At 45.0% G+C, this 21,267-nt stretch overlaps 1 protein-coding gene across 5 annotated transcripts in view; it reads left to right on the top strand.

The window, feature by feature from the left end:
* LOC307080871 (threonine--tRNA ligase 1, cytoplasmic-like) overlaps nucleotides 1-21,267 on the top strand; it is a gene marked incomplete at its 5' end in the record, with an annotated part of 42,647 nt that overhangs the window by 17,140 nt on the left and 4,240 nt on the right. The window contains 10 exons of one of the 5 annotated variants that reach the window (XR_013812109.1): nucleotides 2,122-2,336; nucleotides 4,302-4,354; nucleotides 4,462-4,588; nucleotides 4,717-4,892; nucleotides 5,167-5,449; nucleotides 5,561-5,821; nucleotides 8,421-8,588; nucleotides 8,702-10,836; nucleotides 11,064-11,133; nucleotides 15,184-15,316. Coding sequence is in view for 3 of the 5 variants with exons in the window: in XM_079743822.1 (XP_079599948.1) it covers nucleotides 2,122-2,336; nucleotides 4,302-4,354; nucleotides 4,462-4,588; nucleotides 4,717-4,892; nucleotides 5,167-5,449; nucleotides 5,561-5,821; nucleotides 8,421-8,588; nucleotides 8,702-10,785 (3,367 nt within the window). Of the gene's footprint in view, nucleotides 1-2,121; nucleotides 2,337-4,301; nucleotides 4,355-4,461; nucleotides 4,589-4,716; nucleotides 4,893-5,166; nucleotides 5,450-5,560; nucleotides 5,822-8,420; nucleotides 8,589-8,701; nucleotides 12,838-14,570; nucleotides 14,728-15,183; nucleotides 15,357-15,443; nucleotides 15,559-15,693; nucleotides 15,816-16,184; nucleotides 16,294-18,375; nucleotides 18,441-18,559; nucleotides 18,639-19,341; nucleotides 19,489-21,267 lie in introns of those variants that run through there. The other 4 variants (XR_013812110.1, XM_079743823.1, XM_079743822.1 and 1 more) reach the window with 4 other exon arrangements.

Genomic DNA, 21,267 nt, shown 5'->3' with positions numbered 1-21,267 from the left:
TCTGCGTTCGAGGGCCAATGTCAACCACCAACCTGTAGGGATCCTATGGAAAGATGCCTAACCTTTACCTGCTTCTTAATTTCATGTTTCCGCCATGTGTACACTATTCACTGTTAGCTAACCAGAAATAAGATCAGGAATACATTGCAAATTGATATTTTGGTATGCTCTTTATTAATTTGTTTTCTTATAAACTATGAGTTGCCCCATGTGGCTGATGTTGCCCAGATGAGTGCAGTGTCTGTGAGGATCATGTGGATGTTCTGTGGTGACCGCGGCCACTAATGCTTTATGGTGTTGTCGGTGTGCAGTGGCTAATGAAGCTTCCCTCTCCGTGGAATAATAAAGTTAATCTATCAATCAACTGTAAATCGGGTTACTGAGCAGTGGGCAACCGGCCAGGTCAAAGCCCCGCTCCGGACAGCATCTTTCAGTGTGAGGAAAATTTATAAAAATTAGGTTAATATCCCTTCCATAACTATGCTGAAGTGGTGATTTAGAATGTTTTTAATGCAGTTTCTTCCATAAGTCATGTTGGATGGACAATGATCTGCAGCAATGATTCAGTCACTTCACTAACAGGCATTTCTTTATGTAAAGTTATGTTTGTATATTATAATGTATTTACATATATACAAGCAGTTAAGAGGCCGCATTTAAAGGTGTTTATTTTATCAATGTTCATGATGATGAGCTACAATGTAGTCAGGGTAAAGTTACGTGAGAGGGGATTAATATGTTTTAATTCATGTTAACAAGATAAATATTCTAAAATAAACATATTTTCAGAAATAGTTAGGCACCCTTCATGCGAATGACAGCATGGCTGCACTTTTACATTTTCACACTTAGAGCATTTAGCCGACACTTTTATATATATATTTTTTTTTTTTCTTCCCATAACGACTTACAAAACTTACAAAAAAACAAGCACATGTGTCCAAAGAAAGAGAAACAACAATATCTCGCTGTGGGTACACTAAAGATGTTAGAAATTGATGTCAGCAACAAGTGCCACACACTTGTTGCTAGCTTCATTAAGCCATTCCCTCTATACAACAATTAAGGGATAATCACCGAGAGGCAGGGCAATAAACAGTTTGATATGCCCGGCTTGTGGACGGCTTACCGTAACCCGTTTATTCTACTTCTTGCTTGCCAACATAATAAAACAATTCAAATACTTTAAGAATTTTGCTTTTCTTATTCGTTTTGCATGCTTATTAAATGTATTCTCTGTTTGAGTTCATAACCCTCAAAAAGTGGTGCCCTTTAATTACAATCGATCAAACTTTGGACACCTCGAAGGGCAGAACAAAAAAAAGAAATGTTAATAAAAATGTTTAGTGTTTTATGGTGCCTCAAAATGAAGAATTGAAATCAAAGCATTGTATTAGGAAATAGTTCCAACCATATCATTATCTCTGTTCTGCAGTATAAACCTGTGCTGTGTCTGCTTGGTCATTGCTGGAGAAGGGAAGGTGCATTAGTAACCTATGCAGTGTCTCAGGTCATGGCTAGAGAAGGGAAGGCGCCTTAGTAACCTATGCTGTGTCTCAGGTCATGGCTAGAAAAGGGAAGGTGCATTAGTAACCTATGCTGTGTCTCAGGTCATGGCTAGAGAAGAGAAGGTGCATTAGTAACCTATGCTGTGTCTCTGGTCATGGCTAGAAAAGGGAAGGTGCATTAGTAACCTGTACTGTCTGCTTGGTCATGAAGGTGCATTAGTAACATGTGCCTTTTCTGCTTGGTCATGAAGGTGCATTAGTAACCTGTGCTGTGTCTGCTTGGTCATGAAGGTGCATTAGTAACCTGTGCTGTGTCTGCTTGGTCATGAAGGTGCATTAGTAACCTGTGCTGTGTCTGCTTGGTCATGAAGGTGCATTAGTAACCTGTGCTGTGTCTGCTTGGTCATGAAGGTGCATTAGTAACATGTGCCTTTTCTGCTTGGTCATGAAGGTGCATTAGTAACCTGTGCTGTGTCTGCTTGGTCATGAAGGTGCATTAGTAACTTGTGCTGTGTCTGCTTGGTCATGAAGGTGCATTAGTAACCTGTGCTGTGTCTACTTGGTCATGAAGGTGCATTAGTAACCTGTGCTGTGTCTGCTTGGTCATGCCTAGAGATGTGAAGGTGCGGAAGTCCGTGGAGAGGATCTTCACCATCTGGGAGGAGCGGAGCGTGTATTCTGAGGAGCTGATCACCCAGTTCAAGGCTGGACTCACCAAAAAGGACCGGGAGAGGGAGCGAGAAAAGGAGAGGCAGAAGGAGAAGGAGAAAGAGAAGGAGAAGGAAAAAGAGAAGAAAGAGAAAGAAAAGGAGGCTCAAGCTCCACCAGGTTGGTTCATGGCCGTTAGTCACTTGAATTGACTTGAGTATGATCGTTGAGTATTGATCATTTTGGTTCAATATGTTTATCGTTAATATAATCTTATAATGATTTTAAGAATAATTGCACATGAAGGGAAAAATTTTTTTATAGATAAAATTGCACAAGGTTGTTATTGCATTAATATTCTGCTTGGCTAAATGTCATATCAGTTGTAAAACCTGACCACAGCAGCGAAGAAAACGGCTTCTTACTGAATTCACTGTGCTAAAACTTTTTTTTGGACTCGCGCCATTGGTCATCTGTGATGAGCGAGTGACCAATTGATTTGAAATCTGTTATATACAGTGGGGCAAAAAAGTATTTAGTCAGCCACCAATTGTGCAAGTTCTCCCACTTAAAAAGATGAGAGAGGCCTGTAATTTTCATCATAGGTATACCTCAGCTATGAGAGACAAAATGAAAAAAGAAAATCTAGAAAATCACATTGTCTGATTTTTAAAGAATTTATTTGCAAATTATGGTGGAAAATAAGTATTTGGTCAATAACAAAAGGTCATCTCAATACTTTGTTACATGCCCTTTGTTGGCAATGACAGAGGTCAAACGTTTTCTGTAAGTCTTTACAAGGTTTTCACACACTGCTGCTGGTATTTTGGCCCATTCCTCCATGCAGATCTCCTCTAGAGCAGTGATGTATTTGGGCCACACGGACTTTCAACTCCCTCCAAAGATTTTCTATGGGGTTGAGATCTGGAGACTGGCTAGGCCACTCCAGGACCTTGAAATGCTTCTTACGAAGCCACTCCTTCGTTGCCCGGGCGGTGTGTTTGGGGTCATTGTCATGCTGAAAGACCCATCCACGTTTCATCTTCAGTGCCCTTGCTGATGGAAGGAGGTTTTCACTCAAAATCTCACGATACATGGCCCCATTCATTCTTTCCGTCACACGGATCAGACGTCCTGGTCCCTTGGCAGAAAAACAGCCCCAAAGCATGATGTTTCCACCCCCATGCTTCACTGTAGGTATGGTGTTCTTTGGATGCAACTCAGCATTCTTTCTCCTCCAAACACGACGAGTTGAGTTTTTACCAAAAAGTTCTATTTTGGTTTCATCTGACCATATGACATTCTCCCAATCCTGTTCTGGATCATCCAAATGCTCTCTAGCAAACTTCAAACGGGCCCGGACATGCACTGGCTTTAGCAGGGGGACACGTCTGGCACTGCAGGATTTGAGTCCCTGGCGGCGTAGTGTGTTAGTGATGGTAGCCTTTGTTACTTTGGTCCCAGCTCTCTGGAGGTCATTCACTAGGTCCCCCCGTGTGGTTCTGGGATTTTTGTTCACCGTTCTTGTGATCATTTTGACCCCACAGGGTGAGTTCTTGCGTGGAGCCCCAGATCGAGGGAGATTGTCAGTGGTCTTGTATGTATTCCATTTCCTAATAATTGCTCCCACAGTTGATTTCTTCACACCAAGCTGCTTACCTATTGCAGATTCAGACTTCCCAGCCTGGTGCAGGTCTACAATTGTGTTTCTGGTGTCCTTTGACAGCTCTTTGGTCTTGGCCATAGTGGAGTTTGGAGTGTGACTGTTTGAGGTTGTGGACAGGTGTCTTTTATACTGATAAGGAGTTCAAACAGGTGCCATTAATACAGGTAACAAGTGGAGGAAAAAGAAGAAGTTACAGGTCTGTGACAGCCAGAAATCTTGCTGGTTTGTAGGTGACCAAATACTTATTTTCCACCATAATTTGCAAATAAATTCTTAAAAAATCAGACAATGTGATTTTTTTTTTTCATTTTGTCTCTCATAGCTGAGGTTTACCTATGATGAAAATTACAGGCCTCTCTCGTCTTTTTAAGTGGGAGAACTTGCACAATTGGTGGCTGACTAAATACTTTTTTGCCCCACTGTATAAATAATACTAATGTTTTTCTCTGACAATAGCATGTGTTTATGCTTCCGTTCAGCTCCAGCCAACCCTAAGGCAGCCCTTAAGTCAAAGATAGTGGCAGAGTTCACCGTGAGTACTCAGCTTGCTCTACCATTATCTTATTTATTAAAATGCTGATGTATGACAGGTTGTTTCTCTGTTCATGCTCTTACCCCGTGTGTCTCCTGTGCCTCCAGCCCAGCTCGTTCATAGACCAGCTGTCGCTGCACAAGAGGGCGATAGAGGAGGAGGCGCTGAGGGAGAAGCAGCTGGAAGCTCTCAGGGTGGACGTCTGCAGCACCGAGGCCCTCAAGAGACTCAAAGGTGTGTTACCCCATGTGCCTCTTACCCTCCCCTGAAGCCCTCTCTGCCCTTCTCACCCTCCCCTGAAGCCCCCCTTCCTGCTCGCACCCCGTTTCCTGAATGCTCCTGCTCCTCTGTTGCATCTCCAGACAAGGCCGGCGGGAACAAGTTTGCCACAGACTTCGAGGAAGGCAGTCTGAAGCTGCAGGAGTTCGTCAGCTTCCTGGAGGAGCAGCTGCCGACGGGGCCCCCCCTGCAGGACGCCTTGGGGAACGCAGACATCTTCTACGAGATGCAGTACAAGGAGGTCAAGATCGTGGCCAATGTGAGTGGGTTTATAACCTGTCCCCTTTGGATGTTTTCATAAAGCATGAATACTTGGGAACCGTGATTATGGACTAGTTAGTTTCGCTGTCATGGATATAATACAATAAAACAAGTTTTCCACTTGAGCTGCAATGAATGAATCAATTGAAATCCACACAAATGTTAAAGTTAGCCAAATAAAAACATTTAATTGTACATATTGCTGTTTTCTTACTGTTTGATGAATGTATTTTCTTAGTCATTTGTACCTGTTATGTCTTGGTGTGCTCTAGGCGTACAACGCCTTTGCCAGCCGCGTGGCTAGTCTGAAGAGGAAGCTGGATGCCCTCAAGTCGTCCCTGCCTGGGGCCGAGGACTCTCCGATCCCCTCCCCCTCGGAGGACGCCCCCTCGCCGTCCGGCTCCGACTCCCCCTTCATGGACATAGTAGCCAGCAGGGCCCCCCTGGACCCTGAGCTTGATGGCAAGGCCATGGACGAGGGGGACCTGGTCCGAGACAACAGAGACCCAGAGGATATGGACATGTCTGACGAGGAGGGGGACTCTAGCAAGTCAGGTTAGTGGAACAACCCAACTGTCTTTAGTGGCGTTCCCCATGGTGCCATGTTAGTGATTTGGTTTGACGCATGGATGAATCTATAAACTTGAATAAAATTACTTTCACCAGTTGATGAAAAGACAGGGAAGGCATCCCCTGCTGTTTCCAAGACGACCAAAGTGGGCCTTCCATCAAAGCTTAATCTCCCAGACACCACAATGAAGTCTCCCAAGACCACTCCCCCTGCCTCGGCCCCCACGCCACGATCCCCCATGGCTGCCACTCTCCAGAGCACCCCCACCACGACGCTGGGGGTCAACCTGGCCAACGTGGACCTGGGGAAGATCAGCTCCATCCTCAGTTCCATTACCTCTGCCATGAAGAATACAAGTATGTGGGATATGGTGGAAATCTAACCAAGTATGAAAAGTGACCTGAATGTTTATACTGTATTTGTATTATTTATGGTATTCAGTGTTTCCCCAGCACTGTATGGTTAAGGCGGCGGCCTTAACAACAATAGGGCCCCGCCTTGACTACCAATGTAAATATATAAAAAAATAGAATTAATATATAAATATAAAAAAAAAATATACGCGACAAAAATATAAAAATATAAAGTGAATGCATTGGTGATACTGTTCAAAACAATAGTCGTGCAAACTGAAACTGCGAACTGAACCCCCCCCCCCCCCCCCATGTTGAACAGCAATGTTGTTTCCATTCAGTTACATTGATTGTTCTTTATGTATGGAGCCGGTATCCTGCCATAATTCAAACCTGAAAAAAAAAGTTTCAAACTCAACACCTTGTAAAAAAGGTTTTGCAACACTGAAAAAAGAGATTATAGCCTGAAAAACAATTAGAACATCTGCAAACATGATTTTGTGTTCTATTTAACTTCTTCATCATTTTCACCAACACATTTTCAAAGTTTCAAAAATGTCACCAGCGCATTTGCAGAGTTTCAAATCTGGCACTGTTCTAGCAGTGTATTTCATTGTTTCCCGGTTTTTAAACCTTGTAAATGGGATTCTGCAAACAGGTGTTCATACATTGAGAAATAAGTTTTGAAAGGTTGAATATTTATTTTTAAAAACTTAAAGGTGTAAATTTACACCATTGCAATGTATTTAGAATTTTCAGAAATTTGACCACACAGGCGCAAGCTTTGAGTCATTGGCAGTGTTCTGTCGCGCATTCGTTTTGAAACTCCTTGACAGTCAAAGGTCTGAAATCGTTGATCTGCAAAAAGGAAAAAAAAACCGTTCTTGGGGGCGGGACCATTTGGCTCTAAACCTATTGGTTGCTCTCTGCTGACGTACATTCCAATCACGTGTGCCGTTGACCGGGCTGTGCGTGATTGACAGTGCTCTGCCGATGACAAGAATAACAAGCGACCTGCGTAGTTGATTTTGTTTTCCATTTTCTGGAACCATGGCTGGGTACGGAAACCGTAAAGGGACACCAAGGAAAATAAATAAAAAATTAACGTTTCTCGTGAGCACGAGAAAGTAATTGGTGAGCACGAGAAAGTGGGTCTGCTTATAGGTCGGAATATGGTTGGAATGAAGCGGCCACCGATTCTTGACAGGCTGGGTACTTGATTCTTACACACAACCGGACTCGTTCATTACTTCACTAAACTGACACGCACACCATCGCTCGCTCGTCCACCCCACCAGGGCCGGCGCTCGGCATAGGCGACCTATGCGATCGCCTAGGGCGGCAAATGCGTTGGGGCCTTAATTAGTCAATTAAAATATGCGAAACAAACGCTCGGAAGACCTGTCCAGGGCGCAAGTTGATGTCGAGTCGCCTAGGACGCCAAAACGGCCAGCGCCGGCTCTGCACCCCCCACACACACTGCCAGTGATATGCGCACGATAGTTCCCCGTGCTCATGAGATACTTTCTCGTTCTCACCAGTTACTTTCTCGTGCTCACGAGAAACGTTAATTTTTTATTTATTTTCCCCGGTGTCCCTTTACGGTTTCCGTACCCAGCCATGGTTCCAGAAAATGGAAAACAAAATCAACCACGCAGGTCGCTTGTTAATTCTTGTCATCGGCAGAGCACTGTCAATCACGCACAGCCCGGTCAACGGCACACGTGATTGGAATGTACGTCAGCAGAGAGCAACCAATAGGTTTAGAGCCAAATGGTCCCGTCCCCAAGAACGTTTTTTTTTTCATTTTTGCAGATCAACGATTTCAGACCTTTGACTGTCAGGGAGTTTCAAAACGAATGCGCGACAGAACACTGCCAATAATCACGTGACTCAAAGTTTGCGCCTGTGTTATCAAATTTCTGAAAAGTCAGTGCTAAATACATTGCAATGGTGTAAATTTACACCTTTAAAAGTTTTTAAAAATAAATATTCAACCTTTCAAAACTTCTTTCTCAATGTATGAACACCTGTTTGCAGAATCCCATTTACAAGGTTTCAAAACCGGGAAACAATGAAATACACTGTTAGAACAGTGCCAGATTTGAAACTCTGCAACTGCGCTGGTGACATTTTTGAAACTTTGAAAATGTGTTGGTGAAAATGAAGAAGATAAAATAGAACACAAAATCATATTTGCAGATGTTTTAATTTTTTTTCAGGCTATAATCTCTTTTTTTCAGTGTTGCAAAACCTTTTTTACAAGGTGTTGAGTTTTCAAACCCAGACTTACAAGCCTTTGAAACTTTTTTTTTCAGGTTTGAATTATGGCAGGATACTGGCTCCATATTTATGTTGATGTATTACACACTGGCATCCAATGCCTATACATATACACATGGGAAGCATCCAGACTTGTAGGCCACATTTGTTTTCCTTCAATCAGTAGGCCATGTCAAAATAGCTGATTAATTGAAGCAGGTAAGAAACACAATATGAAGCGCCATGATTAAAGTGAGCATGCATTTAGGGAACATTTACAATGTTCTACAATGTTAATCTTAACTTAAGGCCAGTGTTTATGTCCCCCTCTCCCTATCAGCAGCAAGCCCCTCATCTCGGCCCTCTCCTGGCACACCCACTACGCCTTCGGGCCAATCAACAGCCTCCAAAGCTGCCCCGCCAAGTCCTGCCCTGGCCAGCATCCTGTCTCGGGTTGACATCACGCCCGAGGGCATACTCAACGCTCTGACGAAGACCAACACCTCTGGTGAGCAGCACACAGGTCCCCTCTTTTTATACCAGATTGAAAACAGTTGTAACCAATACTCATTTTCCTATTTGTCTCCTACATCCCCCACCCAATTTCTTTTATTTTCCCAGGGTTGTCTTCGCTGCTGCAAAATGTGACAAATTCCAACCGTACTTCCCCAGAATCCTCAGCCTCAAAGACCCCCGTCACCCCGACAACCCCTAAAAACAAGCCCTCCCCGGGGAACAGCCTCAAACGGGACACCCCGGGCAGAACCAGAGATTGGGAGAAAGGGACAGAGTGTTCCCCTCCTCCCCCACCGCCCCCTCCCTCTCGCCCCGCTGCTCCCTCCGTCGCTGCCCCCAGCTTAGAGTCCAAGATCAACAGCTTCCTGCAGGGCAACCCGGGCTTCAGTCTGGGGCTGGGAGACTCGAGTCCTCTAGGGGTCGACTGGGTGGAAGGCACCCCGGTGAGGGACGAGGCTGCGGGCACCCCCACTCAGGACGAGATCATGGACACGCCCGCGTCAGACTCCCTAGGCTCGTCCGTGGGTCACAACCTCTCCCCCACCGCCTACCGCAGTGACCCCTGGGACGCCGTCATCACCCCCACGTCCAACAGCAAAAACGAAGACTACCTGGCCTCCTCGTCCCGCTACGGCCCCGGGCGGAAGACCTCCAAACATAAGGAAGAGGAGGGCACGAGGAAGCAGGCCCCCTCCTCCTCCGCCCTGGTAGAGGCGCTGAAGATCAAGGAAGATGCACTGAGCACCCAGCTGAAGGCACTGAGGAACGCCAGGCCCGTGCTCGACAGACGGCCCCCATCTGGCTCTCGCAAGCCCGTCCCCGACGACGGGGCCCGGGGAGGGAAAAGAGACGGCAAGGGGAAAGGACGAGAGGGCTCTTCTCCGGGGAGGGAGGGGAAGGATCGTCACTTCCACCGCATCGAGACACTGGTGTCGCCCTGCACAGAGGCAGCGGCCGCCCCGGCTCTGGGTTACCCCAACGCAGCGCTCACAGGGGAGCGTATCCAGACCGTAGAAAGCATCCGCGTGATCGGCCGGGACTCGAGGCACGGGGGCGGGCTGCCTGGCCGGCAGGGGCCCGCCATGTGGTATGAGGAAGAGGAGTACATGGATGCCCAGCCCCCCTCTCCCCGTTCTGGACCCCCGGGTCCTCCGACCTGCAATATGGGCCAGTCGGGCTCCGAGGACAGGGCGCCCCCGATGCCACCGCAACATCCGCATCCGCCACCGGCCCCTCATCACCTCCCGCAGCACCACCATCATCCTCCTCTCCCCCACCCTCACCACCCTCCTCCCCAGAACCAGTTCCAAATGGCGTACCACGGGGAAAGCATGCAGGCACCATCCCACCCTCACCCTCACCCTCACCCCCACCCCCACTCCCACCCCCACTCCCACCCCCACTCCCAACAGCCTCCTCTCGCTGCCTTCTTCAGTGGTCCTCCCCCACCAATCCCCCGACCCCCTCCCCCTCCCATCCCTCAGCGCCCGCCCCCTCCTCACAGCTTCTCCGGCATCCCCTCTGCGGTAATGGTGGGTGGAGTGCTAGTGCCTGTCGACCGGCCCCTGCCCCCCCCTCAACCTGGTCGCTCTGATGGGCCTGCACGAGGCGGCACCGGGTTAGGACCTAGAGGGGGCAAAGGGGGAGCTCCACCTCCCCTGATGTCATCGCTACTCGGCGAGGCCCCAAAGATGCCCCGTCCTGGCACAGTTAAAGAGCATTTTGTACCCCGTCATGCACCCCCCCTGCACCGCCCCGGCACGCCTGGGGCTCCCCCGCCCTTACTGGGCAGGGTGAAGGAGCCGGCAGGCCGAACTCTCTCCCACTCCCGCTCTCCCACCCCGCCGTCCCCCACCACGCCATCCCCTAGCTCAGAGTCTGCGCCTCCCCGCTCCTCTGCTCCCGGCAAGGGCCTTGCTCTGCTGAAGCCCCCCACTAGCCCGCCGGCACACCCCCGTAGCCAAGGCCCTAACAACCGCGGCCCGCTCCCCCTGCTGCACTTGCACGGCGCTCGGCCCCCTATCCTCCCTCATCCCATTCCCCAGAGACCCATGCTGCGAGGCCGGGCCCCTGTTCCAAGCCTTCACAAAGACCACCCCGGGGGGTACCGCGGCGGAAAGCGCCCCGGCCCTCCCTATACAGGTCCCTTCCATGCACCCAAGAGACCGTTCCTACCCCCGCGCTACTGAAGTGGTCGTCTGCGAGAAGCCGCGACGCTAGTTGCATCCAACACGGCGTTGGTGTGTTTGTGTGTATAAAATCATACTGGTATGATCCCAGTTATCTTCACTATACGTATTACTCCTCACAGTTCTCATCTTTGGTGTAAATAGCTTGTTGATACAAACCAAGTAGCCAACTCAGTCAGCTTGTACGGTGCAGCGCAGTAGAGTCGTATCGCTGCTTATTAGTTCTCTAGTGCAGAGTGTTACCAGCTCCTTAACCTGCCTCCTCCTTCCCCCTTCAGCTACAGGAGATGAGCTTGTGGGCACCTGGGAGAAGGCTCACAAACAGTTGGAGTAGAAAGGAAACCACAGGTGGTTATTCTGTCTTGTTTTTTAAGTGATTCTCCCTTTCGCCCCGTTTCTGTTTCCTTTCTCTTTCCTCTCCTTGAGAATGGGAGGAGGTCTGGTCATGGTCGGGGGGTCAGTTGGAGGCATACTGATTGATGTACAGGATAATGATATACAAGTACTTTTAATTTTAATTTCATAGAGTGGTTGTTTCCTAAAAATAGTTATTTTTTCAGAGTAGTGAGATGTACAAAGACGGGCCGGTTTTGACTCGTACTATTTCGATTTCCGTGGTTGACCCCCTAATGGCCTCCATCTTTTTGTGTAAATAATGTTTCTCTTCCTGCGGAATCTTCCACAGCTGCATTATCTCCTGTGTGTACGCCAGAGCGTTTTAAATGACAAGTCATTTACTTTCAAGCTTTTCTTTCATTGGAGGCAATGATGGTCTTCCCTCCGTTCTGCTGTTAAAACAAGTGGAGGCCTTGAGTGAGCTATAGTCCAAGAAGAACTTCACGACTGTCACACACACACACACACACACAAACAGCTGTGTCTTCTCAAGACCACAAGGGGAGTGACAATTACTTTGAAGTGTGTGTTTGTGTGCGGGTGCTTGTGTGTAGGTATGCATGTGTGTGCGTTTACTGTTAGAATGGTTGTCATTGCGGTGGGAGGGGTCAGTTTAAAGAACACTCCTGCCAGTTCTACATGTACTGACTGATAACAATAAAATCCAGAGTTTCAATTAAACTGGGGGGGAGGTACTTTATTTGGTCAGTGGATCTGTTTAATGCACGGTTTAAAGACATTTTCATTTCCAAAGTTTCGATGTTGATTTATTTTGTTTGTCTGACAATTAAGTTTTGATTTTTTGTTTTCTATGTAATGAACCATGTCATATAACTAAAATTTATGAGAGGGCTTGTTTCTAAATGTTTCCTTTTTTTTTTATTATTGTTACTTTTTATTACCCCAGTAAAGTTCGCCCAGGTACACTTTCATCATTCTTTGAAGCGGAAAAAAACAATTAGAAATACTAAAGGTCAAAGTTCATTGTTTGCTATCCCCTGACCTAAAGTAACCATCCCGAATATACACTGAGTATCCATTCGCTGTGGTACACCAAGGTACTTTATTAATGTATCTTACATCGTTTCTTGGTGGTTCATTAGGTACCTGTATGTACCTAATTAATTGGCATCTCTATATAACATAATGCTGCTACACACAGTATCACACACAGACGCATACAAACACACATTGTTTAAGGGATTTATAAATCAAGGAAAAAATTATGCTCACATCAAATTGAAGCAGCATCCAGTGCCAACAATATGAGATCGGCCAATGCTGTCATTGTAAAATGTAAGGATAAAAGATGGAGGCAGTGTTTAGAATGTTTATTTTTTTCTTCCTTTCTGTAACCTCTTCCTATCGATAGAAGAGCGCAGTCGACACACGATTTACCTTGATGTCTACATGAACTTTTTTGCGCTTATTTATGTTCCCATTCACAGGAGGAGTAACCCAAGGAATCTCTCTAAATAGCCATGCTGTTGCGTGTATTTCTCTGCTTAAAACATTACCTGAGTTTGAAAATGCTTTTGATGTAAGAAAAGCTAATTGTGTGTGTGTGTTTTGGGGATGGTCCATGTTCTGAAGAGTTGAATTGCTGTTGCTATACCCTCATCAACGATGCTTTATCAATGGCTTATCAGAGTCCAATCCTTTCAGGTGTGGTTTCTTCTTTGGTTGTCGAGAACCAGCACACATTATGCAGTTGTAGAGCGAGTATGAACACCTTAAGGGCATTTTGATCTTTGCAGAATCTTTTCTCTACCTTGCAAGCTAGATCATGCCTTTGAAGCCTATCATGGAGAAAATGCATTTCTAGCATTTCTTTCTTCATTGATATTTTAACACAACTATCATGATAACTAATTGTTCCTTTTTTGAAATATTGCTTAAATTACAACACCACTTTAGTAACTTCAATGTTTGTTTTTTTAGCATACTTCACATTTTCACAACACCTTTTGCAAATCTTTCTGCAGAAGACTGGTTTTAAATCTATTTACTGAAATATCTGTAGTGCACTGGGTACTTGTTTGTTTGTCTGAGACATGGTTTATTTAATTAGGTCATCGGTTAGATACAACTCGCCTAAAATGAAAGATCACTGTTGCACAAGGCGAAATAATTATCACGCCACTGTCGAGCATAGTTCAAATTGTGTTATTTTGATTATTTCATTACCAAACAGCATGCAGGCCACCTTTCAATTAACATTTTGACAATTATATGAACATTTCTAATTGGCCTCTTTATATGTGGGTGATTGGTAAAAAATAAGAAAATGGTTTTTAGTACTAAATCCCATTGTGTTAATATGCACTTTTCAAAAACAATTGCAGCTGTTGCCTCCTTTAAACATTTAAGACACTTGATCAATCTAAAGTTAAATAGTCTTATCTTAAATAGGCAGAAAATCTTTTTACTGGATGGCCTTGATATATTTGGTGTGATATTGGTCAGGAGTTGTAGGAATAAACTAAATGCGGGCATTATACCGGTAGATACAGGTATTATACTTCGTGGCTTAGTGTACCGTGTACGCCACTATTACGAATAGGCCTCATCAGATGCCATGCTATGTTTTCTTAGAGTTATAGCGCCCCCTACTGGTTGCTCAGTTTAACTGCCCCATTTGTATCAAATGTAATCGTTTGATCAACTCCCGTATGTAGAGCATGTGTTGGCCTATAAAATCATCTAGCCATTCAAAAAATAAAGTCTACCATATATTATTGGAGAGGCAGCAATTGAGCTTTCCTCATTATAGTACACTGTTGAATAATATTTACCCCGATGTATATGTCTACTAATTTGCGTCAGATCCCGTTGTTTATTACATTTAAAGTAAATTGATGTCCTATGCTATTTCGTGTACTTGGCTCTCACTAAATCTAAAGCTATTGCTGCAAATTGCATAGAAAGTTAAATTATTTTTGCGTGGGCAGAATTTATTATAGGCCTTGCATTGTTGCATCGGGTTGCGCAGCAAGCCTGACGAATGACGCATTGAAAGCTTTTTGGTTGCCCTTCGTTACTTAGATTTCCATCATATGATGCAGAAGTGATTTTTATAGCGGAACGAATGTTTTGTTAGTCCGTCTTTCATCTATCCAAACTGCCAAGACTCGGCCTAATGTGCTTTTTAATCAATATTATATTTAACCTGAAAAGCCCCCAAAATTGTAGGTGAGAACGTCCGCCTGGCCCCGGGGCACGAGCATCTTCCAAGATCTCTGTGTTTGCTGTTGTTCGTGTACGCGCTTAGATGGATAGGGAGACATGCTCGTGAACGTGCACGCACTCAACGTTTTACTTGTGCGCGCGCTTCCTCTGTGGCCAATCAAGTTCATCGTGTGTGTCGCTCACTCTTCCGGTGTTATGGCTGCTTGCAGTAGAGGAGACCGTGGTTTAACATGTTACAGTAGAGACTACCAATGAATGCTGGGTTTCAGAATGGGGGTGTCACTGCTCTTAAATCGCTCTCTGAGTCTTTGTCGGTCATCTTTACACACATTTCGCCCGCATAGGCGCTACAACAAGGTGTGCAAGCATGCTCTGGCGGGGGAGTGTTGTACAATAGCTAATGCTAGCAGTGGATGGTATCATGGATGTGTTGGGTACAGGGATAAGGCTTTACAAATAAAAGTTATTTACTGTAGCGTTTGCGATAAGTTATCAAAAAGCCAACTTTCCAATTCAAATTTCTTTCTCGGCAAATTCTGCTTATTTATTTTGTTATGCTGTATTTTATTTTTATTGTTCATTTGTATTTGGGTTCAGAAAATGCAGGTGTGTGTGTGATTTCAGGGTGTATCATGCATATACATTTTAATTTGCTTACACCTTACTACCGACCTACCTCCATAATTAATCCCTCCTTTCTTTTTCGGTTTTGTCTGTGTATAAAATTTATGTCCAGTAGTGAGGTAACTTGAATTGTATTGACTCACACTTCTTTCCCACGCCCTTCCCCTTCTGTGCATTCTCCCTCTGCAGGCGTCCGATGCTCTGTCTGAGCGACTGCGGGTGTTTGAGTCCTTCAGGGATGTGCACAATAGGAGGAAAGAGGTGGCCTCAGACGGGCTCATCACTGTCAGTCTAGCTGATGGCAGGACCCTAGAAGGAAGAGCTGGGGTGACCACGCCCCTTTTAGTGTCTCAAAGGGCCCGGTAAGATGTGAAAACAATGGTCTCGCCACAGTTGTCTTTCTTGTGATTCTTTCTTCATCGTTTGTCATGTATGTGTTCCCCCTGTAGTGTGAAAGGACCTCTGGTGAGCAAGGTGAACGGTGTGCTGTGGGACCTTCTGCGCCCCCTAGAGGACAACTGTCAGCTGGAGCTTCTGGGATTTGACACAATAGAGGGCAAAAAGGCATAGTTATAAAACATTAATATTTTCTTTTTTTTGTTAGATATTCATGTTTCTCCAAACTCATGAAACGTCACGTCCTTTATTTTGTTTTTGTTAATGCCTTAACTTTTGTAAATTTTGCTTCTGTTTTGATAGACTGCCTGGAGGACAGCAGTGTGTGTTCTGGGCGGGGTGCTTGAAGGGGCATTTGGGGCGGAGCTTTGCAGAGAAGGAGTGTCTGACTCTGGGCTCTACTGCGATCACCTGCTGGACACAGGGTAAGGCTGTCTCTAGAAAATGTGTTTAAACCACCCTGCTGTGTTGGGGCTGTTAATTTGTTGAAATGACTCAATCTCTGCAGGTATTTATGCACAATATGGTATTTAGCAGGTGTTCATGCATTTAGTTTTTTAAATTTCACTTAGTGAATGAGCACATTACGAGAATGTTTTTGAACTGGTGCTCTGAGACCACAAGGAGGTAGACAAAGGCTTTACTGGGGCCCCGACCTCTGCTTGATCTTTTAACCTCCTACCCCCTCCACCCTCAAAGCGGTCCGTAACGTGTTTTTTTCCATTCAGAGGACTCTTTTTGAGGTCCTTGACCTTTGACCTTGTTATTGTCTCCTAACTTGCCGGCTGCCTCAGAAGCCTGTCTCTGAGGGATGTGGAAGAGAGGTGCAAGGAGGCGGCTCGCGGCAAGCTGCCCCTGTCCACGCTGCAGCTGAACACACGTGCCGTCCAGCAGCTCTTCCAGGTCAGAACTCAAGTGTGTGTGTGAGTCGCACTCCATTAGGAACCAATACCAAAAACGTGCACAAATCTGTGTTTATCACCGTTTTCCTTCAGCCTTTCCTGCAAGAAATAAAGTAATTTAGTAATGTTTTCCAGTCATAACATAATTGTATAAGTAGGGTTAGGGCGCATAACACGTCGGTTTTTTGATGTCTCTTGTATTTCCACAACAAGACTGTAGTTGGGGTTATCTCAGCCATGCTTGAGAAGGAATTGAATTGATTGGGGAAGGAACTTTGGCTTTGACTCCCTGAAGTACATGAACTGCAACATGCTGCCTGCCGCCGATTGCCGCGAGGCACCACCGCTGCGAAGCATCACCGCCGCGAAGCACCACCGCCCGGCAGCGGGCAGCAAGAGCGCGCGGTTCAGTCTACTTGAGATTATTGTGGAAGTGGAAGAACCAGAGACGTCGGAGAATCCGACAAAGTCGTTTGTGATTCATAATATCGTCTAGAGGCGCACAAAGCTTTTGGCCGTGATAATATGTATTATATGATATAGATATCTATGTATTATATGATATTATTTAGATATAGAGCTTCAGGACTGTAACGCAAGTGTTATACACTTCCTTGTTATTCGGATAACCGTTCTGCTGTAGGCGTTATTGCGCATAACACGTCGGACTCTCGTCTCTGGTATTTCCACAATGAGACTCGTAGTGGGGGTTATCTTAGCCATGGTTGAGAATGAATTGGAAAGGAACTTTGGATTTGAATCGCTGAAGTACATGAACTACGACATGGAGGAGAAAGGGATTGTTGGCGGCGAATGTCTCCCGATTGAGCCCCGCTTCCCGCTGCCGAGGGCGCTCAGGAGGTGGTGGTCCCTCGACAGCGAGGCTCCGGCGGGAGACAACCGCGGGCAACAATCCCTTTCTCCTCCAAGTCGTTTGAGATTCATAATATCGTCTGGAGGCTCACATAGCTTTTGGCCGTGATAATATGTATTATATGATATAGATATCTATGTATGATATGATATTATTTAGATAAAGAGCTTCAGGACTCCCGTGTGTTCTAGAATATTTACAGAACACGCTAAAGGCTGTGTGCGCCTCGCCATTGCGATACATCCACTGTAAACAGAGCGCATGGTACCGTGGCTGCAAGCTGCTCAGGGCCACACCCCCATCCTCCTCCTTGACCCGCCTCTCTCCTCCTCATTTGCATTAAAGCTACAGACACCAAAACGGCGCGTTTGGGGAAAGCTCAATGTGCAACTGGCTCGTAGTGGCCGTACTGGCTCTGCACCACGGCTGAATTTCGGGAACATCTTCAAATACTCTGTTTGGGGCCTACTAATATCTATATTAAAGCGTCCATAAAGTAGCATGCAATGGGACCTTTAACAATCGTGGCCGTTGTGCTTGTGGAAAATAATATAATAACCAATAATATTGATAATGGATGTTAACAACATAAGACAAACGATGGTTGTCTAATGCAACAGCCACAATAGATTGGTTGTAGGAGAATTTGATAAATGGTGGGATTGTAATGAAAGCAACATTAAAAGAGGTTCTGAGATATGGTGTGTGTGTGTGTATATATATATATATATGTGTGCGTGTGTTTATCTTTTTTTATTTGATGCAATATTATTAGCTTCGGCAGCATTCAAAAAATAAGCTGTTAATGGGGCTAATATTGACTCAGTGTTTCTTTACTCGGGTGCAGAAACGTCACGACTGCACCCTGAGCCCGTAATTAATTTGAAGGTGATGAATTGATTTATATAATTCTCCTCTACCCGTACCCCTGTTAATCCTTCACAATTAATTGTCAGTCGATGTATGAACTGCACCTCAGTTCCCCTTCCTTGCCAGCCTTGACGTTGACTTTGCCCCGGCACCATGCCTGTTGCAGCTTGTGTAAATGAGTGTTTACACGCATTGTATGCTTTTTGATAATTGCCATTGGCTGTGGGGTTGCGCACTGTCTAAGAATGCTTCCTGTCAAAGGTGTGCCTTTGCTACTGCCGAGCACTGTACTGATGGGTTGGTTCTTTGTGTGCTTTTGTGTGTGCTGCTTTTTAATAGGACAGCAGGCTGAGACTGCAGTTTATGGAGGAGCACATGGATGGGCAGACTCTGACTGTTTACAGGTTCTCTCTCTCTGTCTTTCTGTCTGTCTGTCTGTGTCTGTGTCTTTCTCTATATATTTTTTTATAGTATCTGTTGAACTCCACCTAACAGAGCTAAAAGGTCTTCTCCTTCCCTCCAGGTGTGGGGACAGCCTGGGCCTGTGTGATGGGCCTCTACTGCCACACACGGGCATCCTCAAAGTTTTCAAGATGCTCCAGGTGTGTTTCTACCGTAGTTAAAGTTCCAAACCATTCCATGAGCGCTATATTTAGATGTAAGGGTCAAGTGTGCTTAACCCTATAGTCATGGGCTACTTGTGAACTTCAACATGCGGGCCGGTGGAATGTTCCACGTGCAGCTGATGGAGCCACTGAGAGGGAGGGTTACTGGGTCATCATAGCATGATGGATGGAAACGGCCGCAGGATGTTTGTCAGAGGCTTGCTTCCTGTTGGAGGCTGTAGCAAACACCTTCGCCTGGGCTCGCTGCTGCGCTTAGTGAGTTAGTTCTTGCCCAGAAGAGAAAGTGGACGTTTCTGTATGTCTCTATCAACCTTCCCCTCCTCTAGTGTTTGTTAACTCTACCACGGATGTTGTTTCTTCCTCCACCCCCCATCCAAGCCTCCACATGTTGTCTGTCTTGTTTACAACAAACATGTTAAGAAAATGTTCCCTAGGAACTCCTCTAAGACTTTGGCCTTGTTCACAAAGTGTCATCATAAGCTACTATTAATTCTTGGAATACCAAATAGATCCAGTTAGAGATGAAGCTCAGGGATAACTGAACAAGATATGTCAATTTTGCGTCAATCTAAAAAAAAGTATTGTCCGGGCAACACCAGGGGGAGTTTCACGGTTTGCTTGAAGGAAAATATTGCATAACTGTCTTAATTGTTTGTCTCTTCGCGTCTTGCACATGCAGGTGTCCCCTGTGACGTTGGCCAATCAGACGCAGAGTTCCGGTGTGAAGCGTCTCCTGGGCGTGGCGTTCCCCGGGGAGAAGGAGCGGGAGGCGTGGGAGCGGGAGCAGGAAGAGTCCCGCAAGAGAGACCACCGGCGCATCGGTAAGGTAAGAGGAGGAGCCCATCACCCTCTGGCGGACGCAGGACCCATTCACCGTTCATTAGAAGGGCGTGCATTCTGGTGGTTTGGTTGTGATTCCCAGCGGAAAGGTTCTGGGTTTGATCCCCACTGTATGTCGTCCCTACCTCTGTATGGACGTATCTAAAAGTGTTAAGTGAGTAAATACTGGTAACAGAGTAATAGGGGTTTACATTAATGTGTTTGGTAAGTGAGTAAATACTAGTAATAAGGGTTTACCTTTATGTGTTCGGTAAGTGAGTAAATACTAGTAATAAGGGTTTACCTTTATGTGTTTGGTAAGTGAGTAAATACTGGTAACAGAGTAATAGGAGTTTACATTAATGTGTTTGGTAAGTGAGTAAATACTAGTAATAAGGGTTTACCTTTATGTGTTTGGTAAGTGAGTAAATACTAGTAATAAGGGTTTACCTTTATGTGTTTGGTAAGTGAGTAAATACTAGTAATAAGGGTTTACCTTTATGTGTTTGGTAAGTGAGTAAATACTGGTAACAGAGTAATAGGAGTTTACATTAATGTGTTTGGTAAGTGAGTAAATACTAGTAATAAGGGTTTACCTTTATGTGTTTGGTAAGTGAGTAAATACTGGTAACAGAGTAATAGGAGTTTACATTAATGTGTTTGGTAAGTGAGTAAATACTAGTAATAAGGGTTTACCTTTATGTGTTTGGTAAGTGAGTAAATACTGGTAACAGAGTAATAGGAGTTTACATTAATGTGTTTGGTAAGTGAGTAAATACTAGTAATAAGGGTTTACCTTTATGTGTTTTGTAAGTGAGTAAATGCTAGTAATAAGTAGGGATGGGCGATATGGCCTAAAATCCATATTGCGATATACATTGCAGCATCTTGCGCTAACGATATATATCATGATATAAAATCATAAAATAACCGTTTCAAAACAGGTTACATAGACTCTAAGGAAAGCCAAACTGCTAAATGTATTTAAAAAAAAAGAGAAATATAGCATGTCATTTCGAGAACATTTATTGTGAAACACTAATCATTCAACGTAATGTTACAGATAAATAAAATTAGTATTGGGTTTCTTTCCTTAAGTGCAAACCATTCTAAAAGGCACTACACTTAGTTTAAGTACTTGGTTCTTAAATGCCACCCAAGATGCAGAGAACAGGAAACACTGGTGTCTTTTTAGATAAGGAACAGACACTGATAATTAGGGATGGGCATGATTAATTGATGATCGATCATTGATTGTTAAGATTTTTGTCGATTACGTGATATTTTTTATCGATCAAAAGGAGGTTGACCCAGCCGGAGAGGTGGTCTCGGAGACATTGCTCAACATGGAGCAAAGAGGAGACGGAACGTCTATTGGATATTTGGGTCCGATATCCAAAAGACATTTCGTCTCCTCTTTGCTCCATGTTGAGCCACCACCCGACGGTCCGACAAAAGAAAGTAAAAAGTATGCTGGAAAACATAACTTAAAAATGCTGATGCATTTAACACATTCCGAGTCAGGATGAGGGAGAAGGAGTTGGATCGCTCCGCAGATCAATGTTTATCACGCTGGATATCCATGATTGTTTACTTTCACCGGTGCTTCCCCCCCCCCCCGGACCTTTTTGTCCAATGATTTAACGTTCTTTGCACACATGCGGGTTTGTTGACAAATTCTGGCACTGTTGCGAAAATTGCAATGTGAAATGGAACCGCACCAAACCAAAAATTAAACATTGTATTTTGCGTCATCAACATGCATTATCGCGATAGAGCGATAGAA

This window comes from Pollachius pollachius (genome assembly GCF_949987615.1).
Source record: "Pollachius pollachius genome assembly, chromosome: 1".
NCBI classification, from domain to species: Eukaryota; Metazoa; Chordata; class Actinopteri; order Gadiformes; family Gadidae; genus Pollachius; species Pollachius pollachius.
Note: the sequence above shows the minus strand (reverse complement) of the source record. Positions and strands in the feature narration are given on the sequence as shown.